Source organism: Malus sylvestris, chromosome 4 (assembly GCF_916048215.2).
Source record: "Malus sylvestris chromosome 4, drMalSylv7.2, whole genome shotgun sequence".
In the NCBI taxonomy this organism is placed as follows: Eukaryota; Viridiplantae; Streptophyta; class Magnoliopsida; order Rosales; family Rosaceae; genus Malus; species Malus sylvestris.
In genome coordinates, this window is record NC_062263.1 from 13,826,627 (window position 1) to 13,853,816 (window position 27,190).

Here is a 27,190-nt window from a genome sequence, read left to right on the forward strand (position 1 = left end):
CAATCAACATACACAAATAAGTTATCAATCAAATAGATGAACGAATTGAATCCACAACTTATGAAATAACAACTGAATGTAATCAAATCATATTGCAAGCATGTACATGGTTTCGAATCACCCCCTAACTAAGAGGGGTTTAGTTCCTCATACTCGCAAAGCAAAGATACATAAATTTAGAAATTAAAACCCAAAGAAAGAAAACACCTAGAAGGCTCCAACTTGGCAGCAAGATCATCAATGATTTCCCTTTCCTCCTTGCTGCGGCAGAGAAGTTTAGAACAGGTTTTGGGTGGTATTTAGGGTGTAGAATGGATGGGGAATGGTAGGGAAAGGTTTAGGGTTGATGGGGGTACGGCTAGGGATGATTTTTGGGCAGAATTTTGGGACTTTGGTGATGGGAAGGTGCGGCAGAATGCAAGGGCAGATTTCTGGCGTGAATGATTGTGTATGAGAGGTGGTGATCTGATCTAGGGGTTATAATGAGTATATATAGGCATCCAAAACCCTAGGGTAATCAGATTAGGGTTTCTAGAAGCCCAAATCCACCAGAAATTAGGTTAAAACAATCAGATTTTTAGTGGGAATAAGGCCTAAGGTGCGGCTAGGGTTAGGGTTTAGAGATGGGCCTATGGTGCGGCAATGTCCAAGAATGTAAGGATGGGTCATCTAGAAGCCCAAAGCCAAGAATAGAAACTCTCACAAATGGAAACCTCCAAGAATAGAAACTTCCAACTTTAGAAACTTTGGGTTCTAATTCTGAATTCTTTGTTCTTCACTTTCATTTCTTCATTTCTTAAGCTCCCTTTGACCTTCAACTCGTCCATTCCTTGTGCTCCATAAGTAAAAATGCCATTTTAGCTCAATTATGCTCCATTTTGCACTTCCTTGCATACTTTGTCTCTAAAACCTGAAAACACATAAAACTAGCTTAAAAGACTACGTTAACTAAGAAAACACCATGGAAATGCATAAGAACTAGCTAACTAAGGCGCATAAATATGCTCCTATCATGTGTCTTAGGGTACCTTCCAACACAATGATGAGGATTTGGTTTTTAATTGCATGACTGTTAAAGAGAGTGATTAACATGGATGAAAGTTTGATTTACTCTTTGTTTATGCTTGGTTGTGGTTATAACTTATGAATTCACATGCAATCATAAAAGAAAAAATCAGTTTTTGTAACATGCTTGAAGGAAGGAACTCAAACTAACGCTACAACCTCGTGAGACTTGAGCCTAAACGTTTATTTGGAGAGTTAAAATCTGTGCATTCTTTGTTTTCTAAGTCGTTGCATGATCTCATTATTCCTTGCTTGGTTACTAATTAGAAGGCGTTTCATCATTTAGTTCCAAATGCTAGAACTCATGCCTATTTCATTCAAAGCATGTTATTGATTTGCATAACACATATGTTGATGTATTTCCTTCCTAGTGCTAAAAACATGTTGAGTATAACACAAGTAAGGGTGTCGAATCCACAGGGACTAATTAGACCTATATAACCACTTGTTTTGCAAGAACCCTATTAGAAAATAAAACTAATCACTTTAGACAGATTTGATGTTGTAACTTGAAACACACGGAAATGAAATGGACACAAGTAAATGAATCTACAAATAATGAAATGAGATAGTATCAATGGAGATGAGGCTAGGGATTCGGTTTCACCATTGCTAAATTGATTCCATGTTTGTTAAGTCAGTTTATGCTCAGCCATCTATCTATTTCTTGAGTTTGTTTCACTTAGATATGATCAACCATATGATGTGTGGATTTGATCAAATATTCCTAGTCATGAACCTAATTGTGATGTTCAACTTCGGCTCCTAATCAAGAATGTGTTATGCATAAGAAACTTTCATAAAACCAAAGAAACACTTGGCAGGATGTTTGCAAAACGTTTCCTTCAATCATTCCCATATCTGCCAAAGTTATGCATGATGTGTGCTTTAAGATTGGCTAGACAACTTATGGTTAATTCAAATGGTGATCAAGCATTAAAACCAACACACAAAGTCACAATTAAATCAGAAAATGAAACAAGAAATAAAAGGATAAACTGAGCATTCCGAATTAACTACATGGCAATCTTGCTAGGCTACATCGAATCCCTAGAATGAGATTAGTTACACTTCATGTTTACAAATGATTTAACATAAAAATATATAACATGAGTGAACATAGAATTGAGAAGAAGAACCCCTTGAAACAAAACTGATGTTGAAATCCTTTAAGAGTGACCTTCGGTCTTGGTTCTCCAAATGTGATGTAGATGAAGGTGGATCGGCTGTGAATGAATGGTTTTTGTAAAATGGGAGAGAGAATGGACAGCCAAAATGGAGCAGCTATCTGTATGAATAATGGTATGATGGAATCCCCCAAGAAGTGAGACTTGCATGGATTTTTAAATGGAACTTCTTAGGAGAACATGCGGCTGGTAGTAAAAGAATTGAGCTGGAAATGTAAGTGATGATGGAATGTGGTGATTTCTGGATTGGCAATGCACGGCACCAAGGAATAAAAGCATGCTTGTTGCTTATTTAATTGAAGATGCATGTGCAATGGCTGCAAGGATGCAGTGGACAACCTGGAATTGTTTCCACATGCTGGAAAAGGGTATGAAAGTGCACGGCATGGCTGTGCTTGAAGGTGTAAATGTGGCTGAATGGTTTAGTTTAATGGGAGTGCATGTTGTTGCTGCAACAGAGATCTGGAAAGGTAAGGAAATGCACGGCAAGGTGTGTGGAACCACCTAATTTAACTCCAATGTTTTTGCCTTGTTTAAAACCAAATGCACCACTTTCCCTCCACATGTTTTCCTGAAATTTCAGCAGCCAAAGCAGTCCTAGATTCCTCATTTGGGACTTCAAATTAACTCCTCAAAAACCTTCTCCACGCTTGGGATGATGCTCAGCTACCAAAAGGGTTGATTTTACTTCATTTGCAATCCAATTGATCCTAAAACACACTTGGCTGCACACTAGCACCAAATAATGTAAAAACACAACTAGCTTGATCCAAAAATATCACAAAACTGCCAAATAAGGATGATAAAAATGTACACAAAATGTATACTATCAACATATTCAAGATGAAGTTGTGTAGTGACCACCACCTTAGCCAAAAAGCCATGAATCCCCTATGTCATTATGTTTTGTAGGTTTTAACCCCATTGAGCCTTGTTTAGCCTTTTCTTTGTTAACCCACATTAACCTCACCTAGCCTAGTTTAGGACCATCCATACCCTTGTTCTTAAAGCCTAGTAATGCATGATTCGAATTGAATTCCTTTTGATTTATGTTGGCAGAAAACAAGTGTGGGGGAAGTATTTCTTTTGGTGATTTTGTGAGCCATAGGCACGTGTGGAAAGAAAAGAAAAGAAAAAAATTCGTGGAAAAAGAAAAAATGAAGAAAAAAGAGTTGAAAAGATGTGAAAAAGAGTTTCAAAGTATTGTTTGTTGAAGTAAGGGTCCAAAACAATGAATTCGGCCCTAAAGAGTTGTCTAAATCTTTCCCTTGTGTTTTAAAGTTAATTTCTGCAATCTAAGTGCATTCTAAGCCTCAATTTCACTACTTTGCTTACTAATGCTTGAAGAACGTTTGTTTTCCCTATCCTTTCTTTGTTAACCAATACCCCAAGCCCCGTTACAACCCTTAACTTCTATCTTGAGTGTTATGTGTTTCAATTTGTGGAGTTTGAATTTGGTATGAGCATATGGTGTCACTGGTTCTCGCATCTAAGTAGTAGCATTCCATTCATGAGATCATATCTAAACATGCTTCTTAACTCTAGAAATTGCGTTCTTTGTGATACATATATGTGAGCATTCGTTTTCATATCTACATCAATCTTCTCACATATGACTAGTATAGGGTGTGTAGTTAGAAAATCTGAGTGAAAATAGAGTGTATATCTTGTAAGGAATTGAGGGAATTCTCTAAGGCATGTTACTACATTCAAAGCATTGTTTTAATTGATTACTTGTGAACTAGTACGTGGTGGCTTTAATTAAGTATGTGCTTGTGTAAAGATGACTCAAATTTGTGGGGATAACAATCTCTAACATGTCGTGTGCATTGGAAATCCCTGAGGCAAACGTTGGAAGGTTTAGGTTTTGTTTTGGTTAGTTGGTTTCGTTTTGTTTCCTTTCTTTTGTTTGTTTTGCTCGAGGACTAGCAGAAGCTAAGTGTGGGGGAATTTGATAGGAGCATATTTATGCGCCTTAGTTAGCTAGTTCTTATGCATCTTTGTTATGTTTTCTTCGTTAAAGTAGTCTTTTAAGCTACTTTCATGTGTTTTCAGGTTTAAAGGATAGATTACATGAAATGATGCAAGTTGGAGCTTTTGGAGCAAAATATGAGCTTGGATTGAAAAGGACATGCTTGGAACACAAGGTTGGGATGGAATTGAAGAGTTGAAGATTTGAAGTTTCCTACTTGAAGTAGGAAAGCTAAACCTAAAAGTTTCCATTTTGGGTTGATCTTTCCTAAATCGGAATTGGCAACCAAAATTTCTAAAGTTGGAAGTTTCTATTCTTGGAGGTTTCCATTTTCGTGAGTTTCTATTCTCGGCTTTGGGCTTTTGGATGACCCATCCTTACTTCTTGGACCTATGCCGCACCTAAACCCTAACCCTAGCCACTTAATCAGCCGCACCTAGGCCTTGTTCACATGCAAAAATCTGATTATGTACCCTAAGCCCATGCCGCACCTTTCCATCCAAGAAGCCCTATTTTACAAACCTTAACCCTAGTCCACTTAAGTAGCCGCACCTAACCCTAGCCCAATCTGATTTCTTTAGGGTTTTAGGTGCCTATATATATGTGTTCTACACCTTGCCGCACCTTCTCTCCCATTCTACAAATCAGAAATCGTCTAAACCCTATTCCCACACCCTGCCGCAGCCTTCATCCATTCCAGCCACTTCCCATCCTTGCCGAAGCTACCATCCACCTCCATACACCATTCTACACTTCCATACACCATCCTTACCCCTTTGCCGCACCACCATACTATCCTAACTCCATTCTAAAACCAAAATCACATCCAAAAACACCCTAAACCCTCTCTGCCGCAGCAAGGAGAAGAAGAAAGAGGAGCTTGAAGTCAGAAATTCAAAGTGGAATTCTTGGGCGTTTTAGGTGTAATCTTTCTTATGTCTTCGATGTTTCAATTCAATAAACTTTATGTTGTGAGTATGAGGAACTAAACCCCCTTAGTTGGGGGGTAATTCGAGACCATGTACATGCTTGCAATTTGATTCGATTTCATTCAGTTGTTATTTCATAAGTTGTGGATTCAATTTGTTCATCTATTTGATTGATAACTTATTTGTGTATGTTGATTGAGAGTGCACGCTTAGTTTTCATGCATGAATATGATGCTAGATTATGAGGGAGTTTCACCTAATAGTTACAATCTTATAATCACAAGTAGTGAAGGTCGCTTGAAAACGATCGCGTTGAATGAATTCTTAGCATAAGTTTCATGCAATTCATAGTAACAAATGCTTCGTCAATGCTTATGTTTTTCATAGAACGTAATGATTCGTGCTTGTATCTCTATTATGCAATTCATGTAGGGAACTTGTAGGGAATGTTTTGGGTTGTCGTATGCAATCATCCAACCTAATAACTTGTGGAAAAACTGAGGGTTAATTAGTGCAATTCACGGTTAATTTGGGGCGTTGAGTATTCATAATTTATTGGAAGAACAACGGAAAATCGTTTTGTGTGCAAGTGTGACATGTGTGGAGAAGAACCTCCTAACTAGCCTTTTAACCATCTATTTCACCAAAATCGTTTTTACAATTGATGTGAAAATTAACTTGACACACAAATTAAACCCTCTTGTTGACAATTGTAGTATGGATAAGTAGGGATCGTTCTTAAACCGGGGATTAGGAGGGATTGCTAAAACACTCTAAACTGACTCAAATATGTAAAACTAGGTTTAAAACACTCAACTAGACTCAAAGAATGCAAAACTAAACTCTAAAACACTAAAACAAATCAAAAGACTCAAAACAGCACCAAAAACACTCAAAACTGCCTTAAAACACTTTCTGGGCAGTTTTGGGACTCTAATGCAAACTTGGACGAATTTTGGTTTTCTAATGACCTAAAACACTTAAAAACATAATCTAAGACAAGTTCTAACTAATATAACTCAAAGAAATAAAGTGGGGTTGATTTTGGACGAAAATAATTAAATGGGCAGATTGAAAAAGAAAACAGATTGTAAGACAAAATTGTGATGAATCAATGGATGATGGAATGGCTAAGGGGTTCTTCTCCACACATGAAATATATGCAATGTAAATCAATTTCCAGTTATCAATTTAATAAGTTGTGAACCTCGACACTCCAAGTTAATTAGGTCCGCTTAAATTAACCTTCAGATTTCCCTAGAATCATTGAATTGGATGAATATGCATCGCAAACAAATTATTCCTAACAAGTTCTCTATATGAACAGCATGATAAAGACACAAGTTAGAATCATTACGTTCTTTGGAAATCATAAGCATCGACAAGGCATTTGTAACTATGAAAAGCATGATACTCTTGCCAGGAATCTACTTAACACGATCGTGACTAGCGACCTTCACTACTTGCGAATATAAATTCATAACGATTAGGTGAAACAAACTTATATCCTAGCACCAAATTCAAGCATGCAAATTAAGCGTGCACTCTCAATCAACATACAAGAATAAGTTCTAAATCAAATGGTTAAGCAAATTGTATTCACGACTTATGCAACGATAACTGAAAGTAATCAACTTATTTCACATATATAATCATGGTTTTGAATACACCCTTAGCCAAAACGAATTTAGCCAATCATACTCAATGAAAAACAAAGATTACAAGAAGTAGACATTGAAATATAAGATAGAATACACCTAAAATTGTTCAACAACTCAGATTGAAGAGCCAAACAACTTTGTGAACTGTCTCCTTCTCTTCCCCTTGCGGCAGATTGGGATGGTGTGGTTTCTGGGCTGTTTTTGTGATGTCGAATGGATTATGGATGGTATAGAGGCACGGCAAGGCTTGGGGATGGTGTGTGGGTGTTGTGTGGAAGGTGTGGATATGAAGAATGGTGGTGGAAATCGGCAGAGATGGAGGAGGAATGGTTTCTGAGGTTGTGGATGGGTTTTGACGAATTTGGGAGAGTGTGTGGCTGAATGGAATGTTTTGTGGCTGCAACCAAGAGGTTTATTTAAAGGAAAACAGAAATTAAAACCCTAGGTTGATTAGGAAATCAGAAATTAAGTCTAAGGATTCTAGAATTAGGAAATAAAATCAGAAACTTAAAGGAAATAGCAAGGGAAATTCGGCTAGGGTTTAAAACACAAAAGGAAAGTGTTTTAAAGCCTAGAATCAGGAAATAAGGAAGAGGAAATACCAAGGGGAGTGTGGCAAGGGTTCAAAAGGTGCAAGAGATGTGTATTTGATGTCCTAGAATGCTTAGGAACTCTTCATAATTGCTGGAACTTTTAGGGACATTTAGGAAAAATCAAACCAAAGTAGGAAACTTTGGCTTAACTTTCCTATTTCAAGTAGGAATCCTTGTTGGAGTAGGAATCCTTGTTCTTCTAGGAATCCTCATGTGATTAGGAATCCATCTTCAATTAGGAATCCTCATGTGATTAGGAATCCATCTTCAATTAGGAATCCTTCGTTGATTAGGAATCCTTCGTCGATTAGGAATCCTTCGTCGATTAGGAATACTCCTTCATGTAAGCACTTTCCTACTTCAACTAGGAAACCTTGTTCAAGTAGGAATCATCATCTTCAAGTCTTCAAATTCGTCCAAACCTTGGCTCCAATTATGTGATAATCATTCCAAGCCCAATTTTGCTCCAAAAAGCTCCAAAATGCATCTTCTTGCATCCTTTGGCCTTAAAACCTGAAAACACATAAAACTAGCTTAAAAGACTACTTTAACTAAGAAAACACCATGGAAATGCATAAGAACTAGCTAACTAAGGCGCATAAATATGCTCCTATCATTCACCTAATCGTTATGAATTTATATTCGTAAGTAGTGAAGGTCGCTAGTCACGATCGTGTTAAGTAGATTCCTGGCAAGAGTATCATTCTTTTCATAGTTACGAATGCCTTGTCGATGCTTATGATTTCCAAAGAACGTAATGATTCTAACTTGTGTCTTTATCATGCTGTTCATATAAAGAACTTGTTGGGAATAATTTGTTTCCGATGCATATTCATCCAATTCAATGATTCTAGGGAAATCTGAAGGTTAATTTAAGCGGACCTAATTAACTTGGAGTGTCGAGATTCATAACTTATTAAATTGATAACTGAAAATTAATTTAGGTTGCATATATTTCATGTGTGGAGAAGAACCCCTTAGCTATTCCATCATCCATTGATTATTCATAACTTTGTGTTACAATCTGTTTTCCTTGCAATCTGTCCATTTAGTTCATTTTCGTCCAAATCAATTCCCCATTTATTTTGAAGTCCTAGATTAGTTAGAAAGTGTGTTGGTTTATGTTTTTAAGTGTTTTGGTACAAGTTAAAACCCAAATTCGTCCAAATTGGTGCTTTGTGTTCAAAACTGCCCAGAAAGTGTTTTTAAGGCAGTTTTGAGTCTTTTAGTTGCTGTTTTGAGTTATTGGTTTATTTTAGTATTTTAAACGTGAGTTTTGCATTCTTTGAGTCTAATCTAGTGTTTTAAACTTTGTTTTTACATTTCTAAGTCAGTTTTCAAGTGTTTAGCAATCCCTCCTAATCCCCGGTTTAGAACGATCCCTACTTACATACTTTGCTACAATTGATAAAAAGAGGGTTTAATTTTGTGTGTTAACTTATTTTTCACATCAAATTTTGGCGCCGTTGCCGGGGATTAGCAACTTTGCTAATCTCTTGGATTGTTTTCTTTCGAATTATTGTATTTTGTTTAAGTTTCTGTTTAAGTTGCTGATTTGTTTTGTTTTCTTTGTTTTTAGGTACTAGTGCATGACTCGAAGTTCCCGACCTGTTCGTGAGCATATTTTGGACTTTGACGACGACTTCGAGAGAACTTTGAGAAGGAGGAACCAACAGCACAAGGAGGATCCCACGGCACAAGTGGGTGGAGAAGCGCAAGGTATAGCCATGGACAACCGTACGCTCAAGGAGCTTGCCGCCTCGGGTTTGGATAATGCCGCACCATTGTGTATCCAATATCCCATGGCTGCCCAAGGTAAAACCGAAGAGTTCGAGTTAAAGTCAAGTTTGCTCCACCACATTCCAAAGTTCCATGGGTTGTCCATGGAGGATCCGAACAAACATTTGAAAGAATTTGAAGTGGTGTGCTCAAGTATGACTCCGGTTACCGTTGACGGAAGTATTTTAAAGATGAAGGCTTTTCCGTTCTCTTTAATGGACAAAGCCAAGGATTGGTTGTACGAGTTGGCTCCCGGTACAGTTACATCTTGGGAGAGTATGAAGAGGGCGTTTCTGGAGAAGTTTTTCCCAACTTCTCGCATCATACTTGTTGCTTCTTGTCCACAGCATCAGATGAAGGAGGAATTGCTTTTGCAATACTTCTACGAAGGGCTCCTACCACTAGAACGTCAAATACTCGATGCCTCGGCGAGTGGAGCATTGGTAGACAAAACGCCCATGGCTGCAAAAATCTTGATTGCTAATCGAGCGTTGAACGCTCAACAATACGAAGGTGTAGGCCAAAGACCACGGCAACAAGTGCATGAGGTAAGTTCCACTTTCAATATTCAATCTCAGTTAGCTAATCTTACTTCTCTTGTTTCACAGATGGCCGAGGGAATGAAGATTCAAGGACCCATGGTGTGTGGCGTATGTTCTATCCAAGGACATGCATCCGAAAAGTGTCCTCAACTCATTGAGAATGGTGGATGAGAGAGCGCTAATGCCATTGGGTTTCAAAGCCAAAATCAGCCAAGACATGATCCATATTCCAACACGTATAATCCGGGGTGGAGAGACCATCCAAACTTCAAATGGAGAGAGCCACAATGATAGGAGCATATTTATGCGCCTTAGTTAGCTAGTTCTTATGCATTTATGCTGTGTTTTCTTAGTTAAGTTAGTCTTTTAAGCTATTTTCATGTGTTTTCAGGTTTTAAGGACAAAGTAAGCAAAAAGATGCAAATTGGAGCATTTTGGAGCAAAATTGAGCTAGAATGGAGCTCATGCATGTGGAGCACAAAGAATGGACGAATTTGAATGATTGAAGAAGCTAGGAATGTGTTTCAAAGTTGAAGAATTGAAGATGCAAAGTTTCCTAATTGAAGTAGGAAAGTGCCTAATTGAAGATGAAATCCTAGTCAACAATGGATTCCTAGTTGAAGTTGGATTTCTAGAAGATTAAAGATTCCTACTCAAACAAGGTTTCCTACATGAAGAAGGAAAGTTAAAAGCCAAAGAATCAGCTCAAGTGAAGAAATCTTATCCAAAACATTATCCATAACCTTATCCTATCCTATCTTATCCTAATCCTAATCTACCTATATTTCAGCTACAAAAGGGATTTCTTTTCCTATTTGGAGACTTAAAACCTGATTTCTAGAAGCCTTATCCCTTCCTACAAAGGTGCCACACCTTATCTCTTGTTTTTCTAGAAATCAGCCACAAAACAACCTTTCTAGAAGGCCTTATCCCTTGTCCTACAAAAGTGCCACACCTTATCCCTTGTTTTTCTAGAAATCAGCCACAAAACAACCTTTCTAGAAGGCCTTATCCATTGTCCTACAAAACTGACGCCCCAAACCTTTCTAGAACTTCTAGAAACCTGATTATTCCTTTCCCCCTTGGTTTCTAAAAGCCTTAGCCTTTTCATTCAAGGATTGTGTGTCATTATCCTATACAAATTGGGCCTTTCAATCCTTTTCCTTTGCTACATAGGGGCTGCAAATTTCAGCCTATAAATACCATCCTTTGCTGCACCATTTAGTCACCACCCTCTACCATATTTTCACTACACCATTCACCCAAACATCCCTCTTGTGCCGTGAGTTTGCAAAGGAGAAGGAAGGAGACTCTTGGAGCCGTGCATGCCATTCAAGGAGCTTGGATTGTTGGAGCGTTTCTAGGTGTTTTCTATCTTTATGTCAATGTTTAAATTTATTTATCTTTGTTTATTTGCGAACATGAGGAACTAATTTCTTTATAGTTAGAGGGGAATTCAAAGCCATGATCATATGTTTTATATGACTTGATTTCCTCCAGTTATGATTTCATAAATCGTGAATGTGGTTTACTTATCTATTTGATTGATAACATGTTTATGTATGTTGATTGAGGGTCGACACTTAGTTTGCATGCATGAATTTGATGCTAGAGTATAAGGGAATTTCACCTAATCGTTATTAACATATATTCATAAGTAGTAAAAGTCGCTAGTCACGATTGTGTTAAGTAAATCCTTGGCAAGAGTAACATGCGTATTCCATAGTTATGAATGCCTCGTCAATGCTTATGATTTCCATTGAACTTAATGATCTTTGATATGTGTCTCTATCATGCGTATTCCATAGTTAGGGTCCTTGATAAGAATAATTTGGTTGTAATGCGTATTCCATTCAATTCAATGAATCTAAGGAAATCTGAGAATTAATTGGTGCAATCTAGTTAATTTGGGGCATTGTCATTCATGTTTTGTTGAAAGAGGAACTGGAAATCGAGTTGTATGCATATGTTTCATGTGTGGAGAAGGAACCTTCTAACTAGCCTTTCACCATTCTTTCCCATCCAAAATCGTTTTTGTTAAGTTTGTTTTTAAAGTGTATGTTTTAAAGTCCAATTTCGTCAAAACCAATCCCCTTACTTTTAAGTCTTGTTTTTAGAGTCAAAACTTGTTTCCTTTAAGTCTTTTGAGTCTTTGAAGTTCTATTTTCGTCCAAATCACTTGCTAGGTCTAGAATTGAGTCTTTTTTATTGTTATTTGTTGTTTTGAGTGTTTTGAGTTAGTTTTGAGTCTATAGAGTTTAGTTTAGTGTTTTTGAGTCTTATTTGTGTTGATTAGCATCCCTAGTTAATCCCCGGTCTAGAACGATCCCTACTTGCATCATTACTACAATTGTCATCAATAGGGTTTAATTTATGCGCCTTAGTTAGCTAGTTCTTATGCATTTATGTTGTGTTTTCTTAGTTAAGTTAGTCTTTTAAGCTATTTTCATGTGTTTTCAGGTTTTAAGGACAAAGTAAGCAAAAAGATGCAAATTGGAGCATTTTGGAGCAAAATTGAGCTAGAATGGAGCTCATGCATGTGGAGCACAAAGAATGGACGAATTTGAATGATTGAAGAAGCTAGGAATGTGTTTCAAAGTTGAAGAATTGAAGATGCAAAGTTTCCTAATTGAAGTAGGAAAGTGCCTAATTGAAGATGCAAAGTTTTCTAGAAATCAGCCACAAAACAACCTTTCTAGAAGGCCTTATCCCTTGTCCTATGATGTGAAAATTGACTTGACACACAAATTAAACCCTATGGATGACAATTGTAGTATATGAGCAAATAGGGATCGTTCTAAACCGGGGATTAACTAGGGATGCTAATCAATGTGAAACTGACTCAAGAACATAAAAACATAATGTAGAACACTAAACTAGACTCAATTAATGCAAAACTAGAGTTTAAAACACTTAAATCAACCAAAAACTCAAAACAGCAACTAAAAGACTCAAAACTGCCTTAAAACCACTTTCTGGGCAGTTTTGAGTACCTACACTAATTTGGACGAAATTGGACTAAAACTTGACTCAAGACACTTAAAAACACAAACTAAATTGATTTCTAACTAATCTAACACTTTAAAATAAATGGGGGATTGATTTTGACGAACTTAAAACTTTAAAACTTAAACTTTGAAAACAAACTTAAAGCAAAACAGATTGTGATGAAATAGAATGATGAGAAACTAGTTAGAGGGTTCCTTATCCACACATGAACATATGCATAAAATTTGATTCCCAGTTATGACTTCAACAAACAATGAATGACAATGCTTCAAGTTAATTAGGTTCGCTTAAATTAACTTTCAGATTTCCCTAGATTCATTGGATTGAATGGGATACGCATTACAACCAAATTATTCCTCATCAAAGCCCCTAACTATGGAATACGCATGTTAGAGACATTAAACAAAGATCATTAAGTTCAACGGAAATCATAAACATCGACTAGGCATTCATAACTATGGAATACGCATGTTAATCCAACCTAGGGTTTACTTAAACACAATCGTGACTAGCGATCTTTACTACTCATGAATATAAGTTCATAACGATTAGGTGAAATTCCCTTATATCCTAGCATCAAGTTAGGCATGCAAATTAAGTGTCGACCCTCAACCCACATACATAAACAAGTTCTTAATCAAAACAGAAAAGTAAACCACATCTAAAGTTCATGAATTCATAACTGGAGTAAATCAAATCATAACCAACATATGTCCATGGCTTCAAATTCGCCTCTAACTAAAAAGAAATTAGTTCCACATGTTTAAAATAATTGAAAAGCAAGTTACATTAAACATGAAAACAGAAACAAGAGAAGAAAGAACTCCAAACACTCCACTAATGGCAGATTGCATGTGCAAGGTTTCTCCCTACTTTGGACTGCACGGCACTACTTCTTTCTCCTTCAATGGTGGCTGCACGAGGTGGTGATGGTGGTGGAAAGGTGCGGCTAGGGTTGTAGAAGTCTGAAATATGGGAGTTTGGGGGTGGAAGGCTGCGGCAAGAACTTAGAACTAGGGAGAATGATGTTGGTGGTTGCGGCAAATGGCTTAGGGTAAATTTCTGGAGTGCAATGGATGATATGGGAGGTGGTATATTCGGCCAAAGGCTTTAAAGGAGTATATATAGGCACTTAAAAACCCTAGCAATCAGATTAGGGTTTCTAGAAACCCAAATCCAACAGAAAATAGGTTAAAACAATCAGATTTTGCATGGGAAAAGGCCTAGGGTTCGGCTGGTTTATTAGGGTTAGAGATGGGCCTTCTAGAATGCCTTGCAAGGCAAGGAAATCGGGTATTTAAAACCCTAGGTGCGGCATAGGATTAGGGAGATCAGATTTGGAAATGGGCTAGGGTTTAGGTGCGGCAGAGGGTGAATATCCACAAAGAATTAGGGCTTAGGTCCACTTAGTTTTAGACAGGGATTTGTATAACCCAAATCCACAACTAAAGGCCCTAATAAGTCAGAATTTAAGAGAGAATGGCTAGGAAGTGCGGCTCAAGTCCAAGAGGTAAGGATAGGTCATCCAAAAGCCCAACGCCAAGAATAGAAACTCACAAAACGGAAACCTCCAAGAATAGAAACTTCCAACATTAGAAACTTTGGTTTCCAATTCCGAATTCTTTGTTCTTCACTTTCATTGCTTCATTTCTTAAGCTTCTTTGACCTTCAAACTCGTCCATTTCTTGTGCTCCATTAGCATACACAACATTCCAGCTCAGTTTTGCTCTAAAATGCACCAAAATGCACTTTCTTGCTTCAATTGCCATATGAACCTACAAACACACGAAACTAGCTTAAATCACTATAATAAACAATAACTAACAACGTAAATGCAAGAAAACAAGATAACAAAGTCGCATAAATATGCTCCTATCAAATTCCCCCACACTTAGCTTTTGCTAGTCCTCGAGCAAAACAAAGAAACAAAACAAATCCTAAACCTTCCAACATTTGCCTCAGGGATTTCCAATGAACATGACATATTAAAAATCATCATTCCCACAGATTTTAGCCATCTTTACACTTAAGCACATACTTAATTATAGTCACCACGTACTAGTTCGCATTTAACCAATTAAAACATGATTTTGAATATAGTAACATGCTTTAGAGAATTTGCTCAATTCCTTACTAGATATGCACTCAATTTTCACTCAGATTTTCTGACTACACACCCTATACTAGTTATATGTGAGAAGATTGATGTAAATATGAAAACGAATGCTCACATATGTTATAACAAGGAAAGCTTTTTCTGAATTTAATAAGCATGTATATGATCTCATGAAAGGAATGCTACTACTTAGACGCGAGAACCAGTGACACCATATGCTCATACCAATCCCAAACTCCACAAATTGAAATACACAACACTCAAGATAGAAGTTAAGGGTTGTAACGGGGCTTGGGGTATTGGCTAACAAAGAAAGGTGAAGGGTAAACAAACGTTCTTAAAACGATAGTAAGCAAAGCAACGAAATTGACACTTAGAATTCACTTTTGAATGCAAAAATCAACTTTTAAACTCAAAGAGGAAATTCATGCAACACTTAGGGTCAAATTCACTGTTTTGGACCCCTTCTTCAACAACCAACACCTTAGAGCTCATTTTCATGCTCTTTCAACTCTTTTTCACACTTTTCACATTTTTTTTTCTTTTTTTTTTCTTCTTTTTTCTACGACTTTTTTTTCTTTTCTTTTTCTTTTCTACCCCATGCCTCATTTAAGACTTTGGCACACAATACACAAGGCTCACTTTCCCCCACACTTGTTTTCTGCACACCCTTGATCAAAAGGAATTCATTTTAAGTCATGCTTACTATGCTTTAAGAACAAGGGTATGGATGGTCCTAATCTAGGCTAGGTAAGGATAATGTGGGTTAACAAACAATATAGGCTAAATAAGGCGCAACGGGGTTAAACCTACAAAAACAAATGTATGGAATGAAGGCTTTTTGGATATGGTGGCAACTACTAAACAACTTCTTCTTGAATATGTGTTATGAAATTCAATAACATGTTTTGAATGAAATTGGCATGAGTTCTAGCATTTGGAACTAAAGTGATAAAACGCATTCTAAGTAACAACCAAGCAAAGAATAATGAGATCATGCAACGACTTTAGACAACAAGACTGCACAGATTAATAACTCTCCAAATAAAGTTTAGGCTCAAGTCTCTCAGGGATGTAGCGTTAGTTTGAGTTCCTTCCTTCAAGCATGTTACAAAAACTGATTTTTTTCCTTTTTGATTACATGTGAATTCATAAGTTATAACCACAACCAAGCATAAACGAAGAGTAAATCAAACTTTCATCCATGTTTATAACTCTCTTTAACAGTCATGCAATTAAAAACCGAATCCTCATCATTGTGTTGGAAGGTACCCTAAGACACAAACAAACACACAAAAACAACTTAAAAACGACTCTTTTTGGGCTTTTTTAAAACAATTTTTCAAGTTTTTATGGAATTTTCGGATTTTTGAATCAAAACACATTAAAACACACCAAAACAGCCTAAAAACAGCAAGAAACAACATTGGAAGTTATGAGTGAGAAAACCCTACGAATTTGCATCAAAACACTTTGGTTACCCCCCCACACTTAAAGCAAACATTGTCCTCAATGTTTCAAAGCATAAACTAACACAAAAACACATAAACAAACAAACAAACACTAACAAACTAAACATGGCAGAAACTAAATAAGCAACAAAGAGAAGGGTTTAGGAACGCAAATCTGGAATTGGAATGCTCTCTAGGTCTTCCTTTGTCGAATGCATGGGTTGCCTCCCACGAAGCGCTTGCTTTAACGTCTTCCAGCCGGACGGTACCTCCGTTTAAGCTTGACTAGGTGCCACGGCATGGAGGGGTACCTCCTCCACGACATGTTCGTCAAACATCTCGTAATAAGGCTTCAATCGATGCCCATTCACTTTGAATTCTTGCTGCGTCCTTGCACTCTTGATTTGCACTGCACCATGAGGGAAAACATTAGTGACAATAAAAGGACCAACCCATTTGGAACGCAACTTACCCGGAAACAATCGTAGGCGAGAATTGAACAACAACACTTTCTGCCCCATATAGAACGTCTTGGCACGAATCATCTTGTCATGGAATGCCTTCGTTTTCTCCTTGTAAATCCGGGCATTCTCATATGCTTCATGTCGGATTTCCTCAAGCTCACACAATTGAAGCTTCCTATGTAAACCTGCGGCATCAAGATCCATATTAAACGTTTTGACGGCCCAATGTGCACGATGCTCTAACTCGACGGGAAGATGGCATGGTTTCCCATAGATGAGCCGGAAAGGTGACATCCCAATGGGGGTCTTGTAGGCAGTGCGATACGCCCACAATGCATCGTTTAAGCGCAAACTCCAATCCTTCCTTGTAGGCCCCACGGTCTTCTCAAGAATCTGCTTGATTTCCCTATTCGAAACCTCGGCTTGCCCGCTCGTTTGAGGATGATAAGGTGTGGCCACCTTATGCGTGACATTGTATTTCTTGAGCAACGCCTCGATGGTTCGATTACAAAAATGGGAACCGCCATCACTGATTAGCACTCGTGGCATTCCGAACCTTGTAAAAATATTAGTTTTCACAAAATCTGCAACCACTCGAGAATCATTAGTTCGGGTGGCTTTTGCTTCCACCCATTTCGACACATAATCCACAGCAAGCAATATATAAAGAAACCCATGTGACGAAGGAAAGGGCCCCATAAAATCAATACCCCAAACATCAAAGATTTCAACACTAAAAATGGGGGTTTGCGGCATTTGTTGCTTAGGACCAATATTGCCCGTTCTTTGGCATCTATCACAAGACATGCAAAATGTTCTAGCATCCCTAAAGATGGTAGGCCAATAGAAACCACATTCTAACACTTTAAGTGCTGTTCTTTGAGTGCCAAAGTGTCCCCCACAAGCATAAGTGTGACAAAAGGTTAGAATAGCATTAAACTCAGAATCGTGCACACACCTACGTATAACTTGGTCAGGGCAATATTTCCATAAATACGGGTCATCCCACACATAAAACCGTGCCTCTTTCTTCAATTTATCACCTTGGTGTTTAAGTAATTCACTAGGAACATGTTTAGACACCAAATAATTCACCAAATCAGCATACCACGGTTCACTTACCTTGACGGACATCAGTTGCTCATCTGGGAATGTCTCTATGATAGGCACGGCATCCTCCTCATGCACCATACGGCTCAAGTGGTCAGCCACCACGTTTTCACTTCCCTTCTTGTCCCGGATTTCGATATCGAACTCTTGGAGAAGAAGCATCCAACGAATGAGTCGTGGTTTGGCCTCCTTTTTGGTGAACAAGTACTTCAATGCTGCATGGTCAGTATAAATAATAACTTTAGTACCAAGCAAATAAGAACGGAATTTATCTAAAGCAAATACAACAGCAAGAAGTTCTTTTTCAGTGGTAGAATAATTCAATTGTGCATCATTTAAAGTCCGAGAGGCATAATAGATAACATGCGGCCTCTTGTCCTTCCTTTGCCCCAAAACAGCTCCTAATGCATAATCGGAAGCATCGCACATAAGCTCAAAAGGAAGGCTCCAATCCGGTGGAACTATGATAGGGGCCGAAGTTAGCATGTCCTTGAGGTGATTGAACGCCTTCTCACACTCCTCGTTGAAGTCAAATGCCACATCTTTCTGGAGGAGACGGCAAAGAGGGTTTGAGATCTTGGAGAAGTCCTTGATAAATCGCCTATAAAATCCTGCATGACCAAGAAACGAACGAACCTCTCGAACCGAAGTAGGAGAGGGTAAGTAGCGTACAAGATATATTTTCGATTTATCCACTTCAATTCCTCTTTCTGAAACAATATGCCCTAGAACTATGCCTTGTCTAACCATAAAGTGACATTTTTCCCAATTAAGCACAAGGTTAGTTTCTACACATCGTTTCAGAATTATTGTGAGATTTTCCAAACATCCATCAAATGAATCACCAAACACACTGAAATCATCCATAAATACCTCAATAATCTTTTCCACAAAATCTGAAAAGATACTTACCATACACCTTTGAAATGTGGCCGGAGCATTGCATAACCCAAAAGGCATGCGACGATAAGCAAAGGTACCAAAGGGGCATGTGAAAGTTGTCTTTTCTTGGTCATCCGGCGCTATGACAATCTGATTATATCCAGAATAACCATCAAGGAAACAATAAAAAGAATGACCGGCTAACCTTTCAAGCATTTGATCAATGAACGGCAAAAGGAAGTGGTCCTTCCTTGTGGTAGCATTGAGCTTCCTGTAATCAATGCACACGCGCCAACCTGTTTGGATGCGGGTTGGCACAAGCTCATTCTCGGCATTCTTCACCACGGTCACTCCGGACTTCTTTGGAACACATTGCACCGGTGACACCCAACGACTATCAGAGATCGGATAAATCACTCCACAATCAAGAAGTTTGATAATCTCATTTTTCACAACTTCCATCATTGGAGGGTTGAGACGGCGCTGAGCCTCTCGAGTTGGTTTAGCCCCCTCCTCTAGAAGTATGCGATGCATGCACGTAGTCGGGCTAATTCCCCTAATATCGGCCAAAGTCCACCCAATAGCCGTCTTGTGCTCTTTCAACACTGGGATCAACTTCTCCTCCTCTAGGGCCGTGAGTGATGAGAAGACAATGACGGGCAATGTCTCGTTGTCTCCCAGAAAGACGTACTTTAAATGATCGGGCAACGGTTTAAGCTCAAGTACAGGTGCCTGAATCACTGAGGGTAACAACTTATTAGTGGAAACTGGAATTGAAATTGGGTTAGAAGGCTTACCATGGTGTTGAGGTAGTGACTCAAGGGCAGCCACTATCTCGGCCTCCTCCTCACTTCTAGGCACGGCAAAACCAGATGTTTGCCCAATTCCTTGTGCAATTGTCGTTTCAAGTGTATCCCTCTCCAAACAATTGAGGAAATCCTGCGCCAAATCATCAATTATATCAATAGAAAAGCAAGAATGATCGTCCTTAGGAAATTTAATACTTTCAGAAAGATTAAAATCAATGACTTCCCCATCAAATTCCATCGTTAAAGTTCCTTTAAACACATCTATCTTGGTGCGGGCTGTTTTCATGAAGGGCCTCCCTAATAGAATCGGCAATGGGGTGGAATGGGGTGAATCCTCCATGTCAAGCACGTAGAAATCCGCTGGAAAAATCAAGTTACCAACCTGCACCAAAACATCTTCCAAAACACCCTTTGGATATGCATTAGAACGATCGGCTAATTGAATTATCACACCATCATTTTTAAGCTCACCTAAGTTCATAGATGCATAAATAGAGTATGGCATAACATTAATCGAAGCCCCTAAGTCTAACATGCATTGTTCAAACTTAGTATTACCAATAACGCATGGAATTGTAAAACTACCCGGATCTTTGCATTTAGGGGGTAATTTCCTTTGTAACACAGCAGAGACATTTTCACTTACTTGAACCACCTCTTTGTTCGAAATCCTTCTCCTTGTTGTACAAAGTTCTTTTAAAAACTTAGCATACCTCGGGACTTGCTTAATCGCATCAAGGAGCGGGATATTGACTTGAACTTTCCGAAAGGTCTCTAGAATGTCCTTCTCGGCTTCTTCCTTCTTTGATTGCCTAAACCTGCCAGGAAAGGGCACATTTAGTGGAATAGAACTAGAAAAAGTCGAATTGGGACTTACCTTGGTGGTTTGGGACGGTTTAGGAAGACTAGGTAGTGGCGGCAAGGTTTGGTCATCCTTGCCCGTGGGCTTTGCTGATGTGAGAATTATGTTGACACTCAAATTAACCCTCTTTTTATCAATTGTAGCAAAGTATGTAAGTGGGGATCGTTCTAAACCGGGGATTAGGAGGGATTGCAAAATCACTTGAAAACTGACTCAAATATGTAAAAACAAGTTTAAAACACTAAACTAGACTCAAAGAATGCAAAACTAAACTTTAAAACACCAAAACAAACCAAAAGACTCAAAACAGCACCAAAACACTCAAAACTGCCTTAAAAACACAATCTGGGCAGTTTTGGACACGAAGCACCAAATTGGACGAATTTGGGTTTTAACTTGAATCAAAACACTTAAAAACACAAAGTAAAACACTTACTAACTAATTTGACACTTTAAAACAAAGGGGGATTGGTTTTGGACGAATTTAAAAACAAAACAAACCTTGTAAATTAGAACAGATTGTAAAAACGAATTTGATTTAAATGGGTGAATGGAAGGCTAGCTAAGGGGTTCATCTCCACACATGTTATACTTGCATACAAAACGATTTCCAATTGCTTTTCAATAAACCATGAATTCTCAATGCCCCAAGTTAATTAGTTCCGCTTAAATTAACCCTCAGATTTTCCTAACGTTATTGAATTGGATGATTGCATACGACAACCCAAAACATTCCCCACGAGTCCCCTACATGATTGCATAATAGAGATACAAGCAAGAATCATTAAGTTCTATGAAAACCATAAGCATTGACGAAGCACTTGTTACTATGATTGCATGAAACTTATGCCAAGAATTTACTTAACGCGATTGAGATCATCAACCTTTACTACTTGTGAATATAATTCCATAACGATTAGGTGAAATTTCCTTATATCCTAGCATTCAGTTTATGCTGATAATTAAGCGTGCACTCTCAACCAACACACACAAATCAATGTAATCCACATAGATAAGTAAATTGAATTCACAACTTATGAAACGCAATTAGAAGTAGTCAAATCATAACGCAAGCATAAACATGTATTTCGAATCCCCCCCTAGCCAAGGGGGGTTTAGTTCCTCATATGCACAAAACAAAGAGAATTGAATTTAAACATTGAAATCAAAGGAAAAGAAACACCTAGAAATTCCAGCGACGCGAACTTGAATTGCATGAACTTCCGAGCTTCCTTCTCCTCCTCCTTGGTGCGGCAAAGGGTCTAGGGACTAGTTTAGGACCTTAGGTGTATGGACTAAACCCTAAATTCTGAATTGTGGTGAGTGGTCATCTGATTTAGGGGTTAATAGGAGTATATATAGGCACTTAAAACCCTAGGGTAATCAGATATGGACTTGGATAACCCAAATCCACAAGGAAATAGGTCTAACAATCAGATTTTGCAAGGGAAAAGGGGTCCTAGGTGCGGCTGGATAGGGATAAGGTGGATAAGGCTTCTAGATGGCCTTGCAAGGCAAGGAAATCAGGTTTCTAGGAGGGATAGGTGCGGCACTTAAAGGATAGGGCAGATTAGGGCTTCTAGAAACCCTCTAATGCAAGGAAAACTCACGGCAAGGATGGATAAGGTTTCTAGAACAAGGATAAGGTATCCTAAATGGATAAGGACTCCTCATTGCATTTGGAAACTTTGCCTATTAGGATTAGGAAACCTTGTCTTTGTCATTCCTTCTTCATTCTGGATTCCTTCTCCTTCTTGGACTTGGAAATCTTCTTTGTAGCTGCAGCTTGATGCCATTTGGATTTAACTTTCCTACTTCAAGTAGGAAACCTTGTTTGAGTAGGAATCTTCATCTTCAAGGAATCCTAATTCAACTAGGCACTTTCCTACTTCGACTAGGGAACCTTGTTCAAGTAGGAAACATCATCTTCAAATCTTCAATTTCGTCCATCCTCTTGGCTCCAAGCATATGACATCCATTCCAAGCTCAACTCTGCTCCAAAAGGCTCCATAATGCATTCTTTTGCATACTTTGCCCTTAGAACCTGAAAACACATAAAACTAGCTTAAAAGACTACTTTACTAAGCAAAAACACTATAAATGCACAAGAACAAGCTAAACTAAGGCGCATAAATATGCTCCTATCATTTGCTCCCTGTGCTTCCTCTTTCAGCAACTTGTCCTCCTCGTCTTGACTTGATTTGGATGTATTTAAGTCCGCTCCAACCTGTTTACCACTTCTCAACATGATGGCCTTAGCGGTTTCAAATCCTCCCTTCGGGTTCACAACGGTTGAACTAGGCAATCTGCCTTGCTCTCTAATTTGCCCCATAAACTCGGCAATTTGACCCATTTGCTTCTCCAAATTATCCACCCGTTTGTCTTGGATTTGTCTCTCCTTATTTTGAGTTTGTACTTCCTGCGTCAAAGTAGTAAGTAACTTAACAACTTGATCATTATCCAAAGACGTACCTGAGGTTGGTGGGGCAGATTGCACTTGGTTTTGATTGGGGACGAATGGCTTTGTATAAAAGCCCGGTGGTTGCTGCCTAAATCCTCCTTGTTGTTGGGTGATGCGAAATAGATAAGCACACAAATTAAACCCTCTTTTTGTCAAATTGTAGTAAAGATGTAAGTAGGGATCGTTCTAGACCGGGGATTAGGAGGGATTGCTAAACACTTGAAAACTGACTTAAAAACATAAAAACAAAGTTTAAAACACTAAACTAGACTCAAAGAATGCAAAACTAAAGTTTAAAACACTTGAACAAACACAAAACTCAAAACAGCAACCTAATGACTCAAAACTGCCTAAAACCACTTTCTGGGCAGTTTTGAGAACCTAACAAGAACTTGGACGAAATTGGGTGAAGACTTGAATCAAAACACTTAGAAACACAAATCAAAACATATTCTAACTAATCTAAGACTTCAAAATAAAGGGGGACTTGTTTTGGACGAAAATTGAAAACAAAACAGATTGTAAAACGTTTTTGGATGAAAAGGATGGATAAAAGGCTAGTTAGGAGGTTCTTCTCCACACATGTCACACTTGCAAACAAAACGATTTTCAGTTGTTCTTCCAATAAATTATGAATACTCAACGCCCCAAATTAACCCTCAGTTTTTCCACGAGTTATTGAGTTGGATGATTGCATACGACAACCCAAAGCATTCCCTACAAGTTCCCTACATGAATTGCATAATAGAGATACAAGCAAGAATCATTAAGTTCTATGAAAAACATAAGCATTGACGAAGCATTCGTTACTATGAATTGCATGAAACTTATTCCAAGAATTCATTCAACGCGATCGTTTTCAAGCGACCTTCACTACTTGTGATTATAAGATTGTAACTATTAGGTGAAACTTCCTCATAATCTAGCATCATATTCATGCATGAAAACTAAGTGTGCACTCTCAATCAACATACACAAATAAGTTATCAATCAAATAGATGAACGAATTGAATCCACAACTTATGAAATAACAACTGAATGTAATCAAATCATATTGCAAGCATGTACATGGTTTCGAATCACCCCCTAACTAAGAGGGGTTTAGTTCCTCATACTCGCAAAGCAAAGATACATAAATTTAGAAATTAAAACCCAAAGAAAGAAAACACCTAGAAGACTCCAACTTGGCAGCAAGATCATCAATGATTTCCCTTTCCTCCTTGCTGCGGCAGAGAAGTTTAGAACAGGTTTTGGGTGGTATTTAGGGTGTAGAATGGATGGGGAATGGTAGGGAAAGGTTTAGGGTTGATGGGGGTACGGCTAGGGATGATTTTTGGGCAGAATTTTGGGACTTTGGTGATGGGAAGGTGCGGCAGAATGCAAGGGCAGATTTCTGGCGTGAATGATTGTGTATGAGAGGTGGTGATCTGATCTAGGGGTTATAATGAGTATATATAGGCATCCAAAACCCTAGGGTAATCAGATTAGGGTTTCTAGAAGCCCAAATCCACCAGAAATTAGGTTAAAACAATCAGATTTTTAGTGGGAATAAGGCCTAAGGTGCGGCTAGGGTTAGGGTTTAGAGATGGGCCTATGGTGCGGCAATGTCCAAGAATGTAAGGATGGGTCATCTAGAAGCCCAAAGCCAAGAATAGAAACTCTCACAAATGGAAACCTCCAAGAATAGAAACTTCCAACTGTAGAAACTTTGGGTTCTAATTCTGAATTCTTTGTTCTTCACTTTTATTTCTTCATTTCTTAAGCTCCCTTTGACCTTCAACTCGTCCATTCCTTGTGCTCCATAAGTAAAAACGCCATTTTAGCTCAATTATGCTCCATTTTGCACTTCCTTGCATACTTTGTCTCTAAAACCTGAAAACACATAAAACTAGCTTAAAAGACTACATTAACTAAGAAAACACCATGGAAGTGCATAAGAACTAGCTAACTAAGGCGCATAAATATGCTCCTATCATTGGGGTTGTTGAGGATCCCGCCATTTGAAATTTGGATGGTCTCTCCACCCCGGATTGTAGGAATTAGAGTATGGATCATGGCGGGGTTGATTTTGGTTCCCAAAACCCACGGCATTGGCAGATTCCCAACCCCCATTCTCAATCAATTTAGGGCATTGATCGTTGGCATGTCCTTGCATAGAGCACACGCCACACACACTTGGTCCATGAATCTTCATTCCCTCGGCCAACTGAGAAACAATAGAGGTAAGGTTAGCTAATTGGGATTGAATTTCGGGCATAGAACTTACCTCATTCACTTGTGGCCGTGGGGGGTCTCTTTGCCCAACACCTTCATATTGTTGTGCATTATGTGCTCGGTTGGCAATTAGAACTTTTGCAGCCCCCGGAGTTTTATCCACCAACGCAGCTCCCGCCGAGGCATCAAGCATTTGGCGTTCCATGGGAAGGAGTCCTTCGTAGAAGTATTGAATGAGCATCTCCTCCTTCATTTGATGCTGTGGACAAGAAGCAACAAGTGATTTAAAACATTCATAATAAGAAGGAAACGATTCACCTTGATTTTGTTGGATGCCACTAATCCGTTTCCTCAAGAGAATGACTCTTGAAGTTGGGAAAAACTTATCCAAGAAAGCTCTTTTCATACTATCCCAAGATGTAACCGTTCCGGGTGCTAACTCGTAAAGCCAATCCTTCGCCTTTTCCACAAGTGAGAATGGAAAAGCCTTCATCATCAGAATGTTCCCGTCGACATTTATGGGTGTCATGCTCGAACAAACAACCTCGAACTCCTTGAGATGCTTGTTGGGATCTTCCATGGAAAGCCCATGGTATTTTGGAATGTGGTGCAACAAGCTTGACTTCAACTCGAATTCATTGGTCTTGCCTTGGGCAGCCGCGGGGTATTGAATGCATAATGGTGCGGCATTGGTCAACCCCGAGGCCGAAAGCTCTTTAATGGTCCGATTGTCCGCTGCCATAACTTCTTCTTCCACTTCTTCAAACTCAGATTCGGCCTCTGAACTTGAACTAGGTTCACTAGGTTCGGGATGCCTCCTCTGTCTTCTCAAATCACGTTCAAAATCGTCGTTAAAGTCCAAGATATTTGCAAGCACAGTTTGAGAACTCCGCGTCATGCACTAGTACCTAAACCAAGAAAACAAAACAACATCAGAAAACTAAGTAAATTATACTAAAACACACGGCAAAAACACAAGGGATTAGCAATTTTGCTAATCCCCGGCAACGGCGCCAAAATTTGATGTGAAAATTGACTTGACACACAAATTAAACCCTATGGATGACAATTGTAGTATATGAGCAAATAGGGATCGTTCTAAACCGGGGATTAAATAGGGATGCTAATCAATGTGAAACTGACTCAGGAACATAAAAACATAATGTAGAACACTAAACTAGACTCAATTAATGCAAAACTAGAGTTTAAAACACTTAAATCAACCAAAAACTCAAAACAGCAACTAAAAGACTCAAAACTGCCTTAAAACCACTTTCTGGGCAGTTTTGAGTACCTACACTAATTTGGACGAAATTGGACTAAAACTTGACTCAAGACACTTAAAAACACAAACTAAATTGATTTCTAACTAATCTAACACTTTAAAATAAATGGGGGATTGATTTTGACGAACTTAAAACTTTAAAACTTAAACTTTGAAAACAAACTTAAAGCAAAACAGATTGTGATGAAATAGAATGATGAGAAACTAGTTAGAGGGTTCCTTATCCACACATGAACATATGCATAAAATTTGATTCCCAGTTATGACTTCAACAAACAATGAATGACAATGCTTCAAGTTAATTAGGTTCGCTTAAATTAACTTTCAGATTTCCCTAGATTCATTGGATTGAATGGGATACGCATTACAACCAAATTATTCCTCATCAAAGCCCCTAACTATGGAATACGCATGTTAGAGACATTCAACAAAGATCATTAAGTTCAATGGAAATCATAAACATCGACTAGGCATTCATAACTATGGAATACGGATGTTAATCCAACCTAGGGTTTACTTAAACACAATCGTGACTAGCGATCTTTACTACTCATGAATATAAGTTCATAACGATTAGGTGAAATTCCCTTATATCCTAGCATCAAGTTTAGGCATGCAAATTAAGTGTCGACCCTCAACCCACATACATAAACAAGTTCTTAATCAAAACAGAAAAGTAAACCACATCTAAAGTTCATGAATTCATAACTGGAGTAAATCAAATCATAACCAACATATGTCCATGGCTTCAAATTCGCCTCTAACTAAAAAGAAATTAGTTCCACATGTTTAACATAAT

At 38.4% G+C, this 27,190-nt stretch overlaps 2 protein-coding genes across 2 annotated transcripts in view; one reads left to right on the plus strand and one right to left on the minus strand.

Moving 5' to 3' along the window:
• The window catches only part of LOC126618134 (uncharacterized), a 149,720-nt gene that overhangs the window by 90,676 nt on the left and 31,854 nt on the right, over positions 1-27,190 (plus strand). The window lies entirely within an intron of this gene.
• On the minus strand, positions 3,031-26,004 carry LOC126618133 (uncharacterized). Its single transcript, XM_050286227.1, has 3 exons — positions 25,944-26,004; positions 19,702-20,520; positions 3,031-3,038 (listed from the first exon to the last, which is right to left on the minus strand). The coding sequence occupies exons 1-3, from the start codon at positions 26,002-26,004 to the stop codon at positions 3,031-3,033; spliced, it is 888 nt and encodes a 295-aa protein (XP_050142184.1).

Bases quoted from the DNA above. Each gene is read 5' to 3' on its own strand.
- LOC126618133 (XM_050286227.1), bottom strand. From the start codon at position 26,004: ATGACGCGGAGTTCTCAAACTGTGCTTGCAAATATCTTGGACTTTAAC. The intron at 20,521-25,943 runs GTGATTTGAGAA...TTCTCACATCAG, and splicing joins CTTTAACGACGATTTTGAAC to CAAAGCCCACGGGCAAGGAT.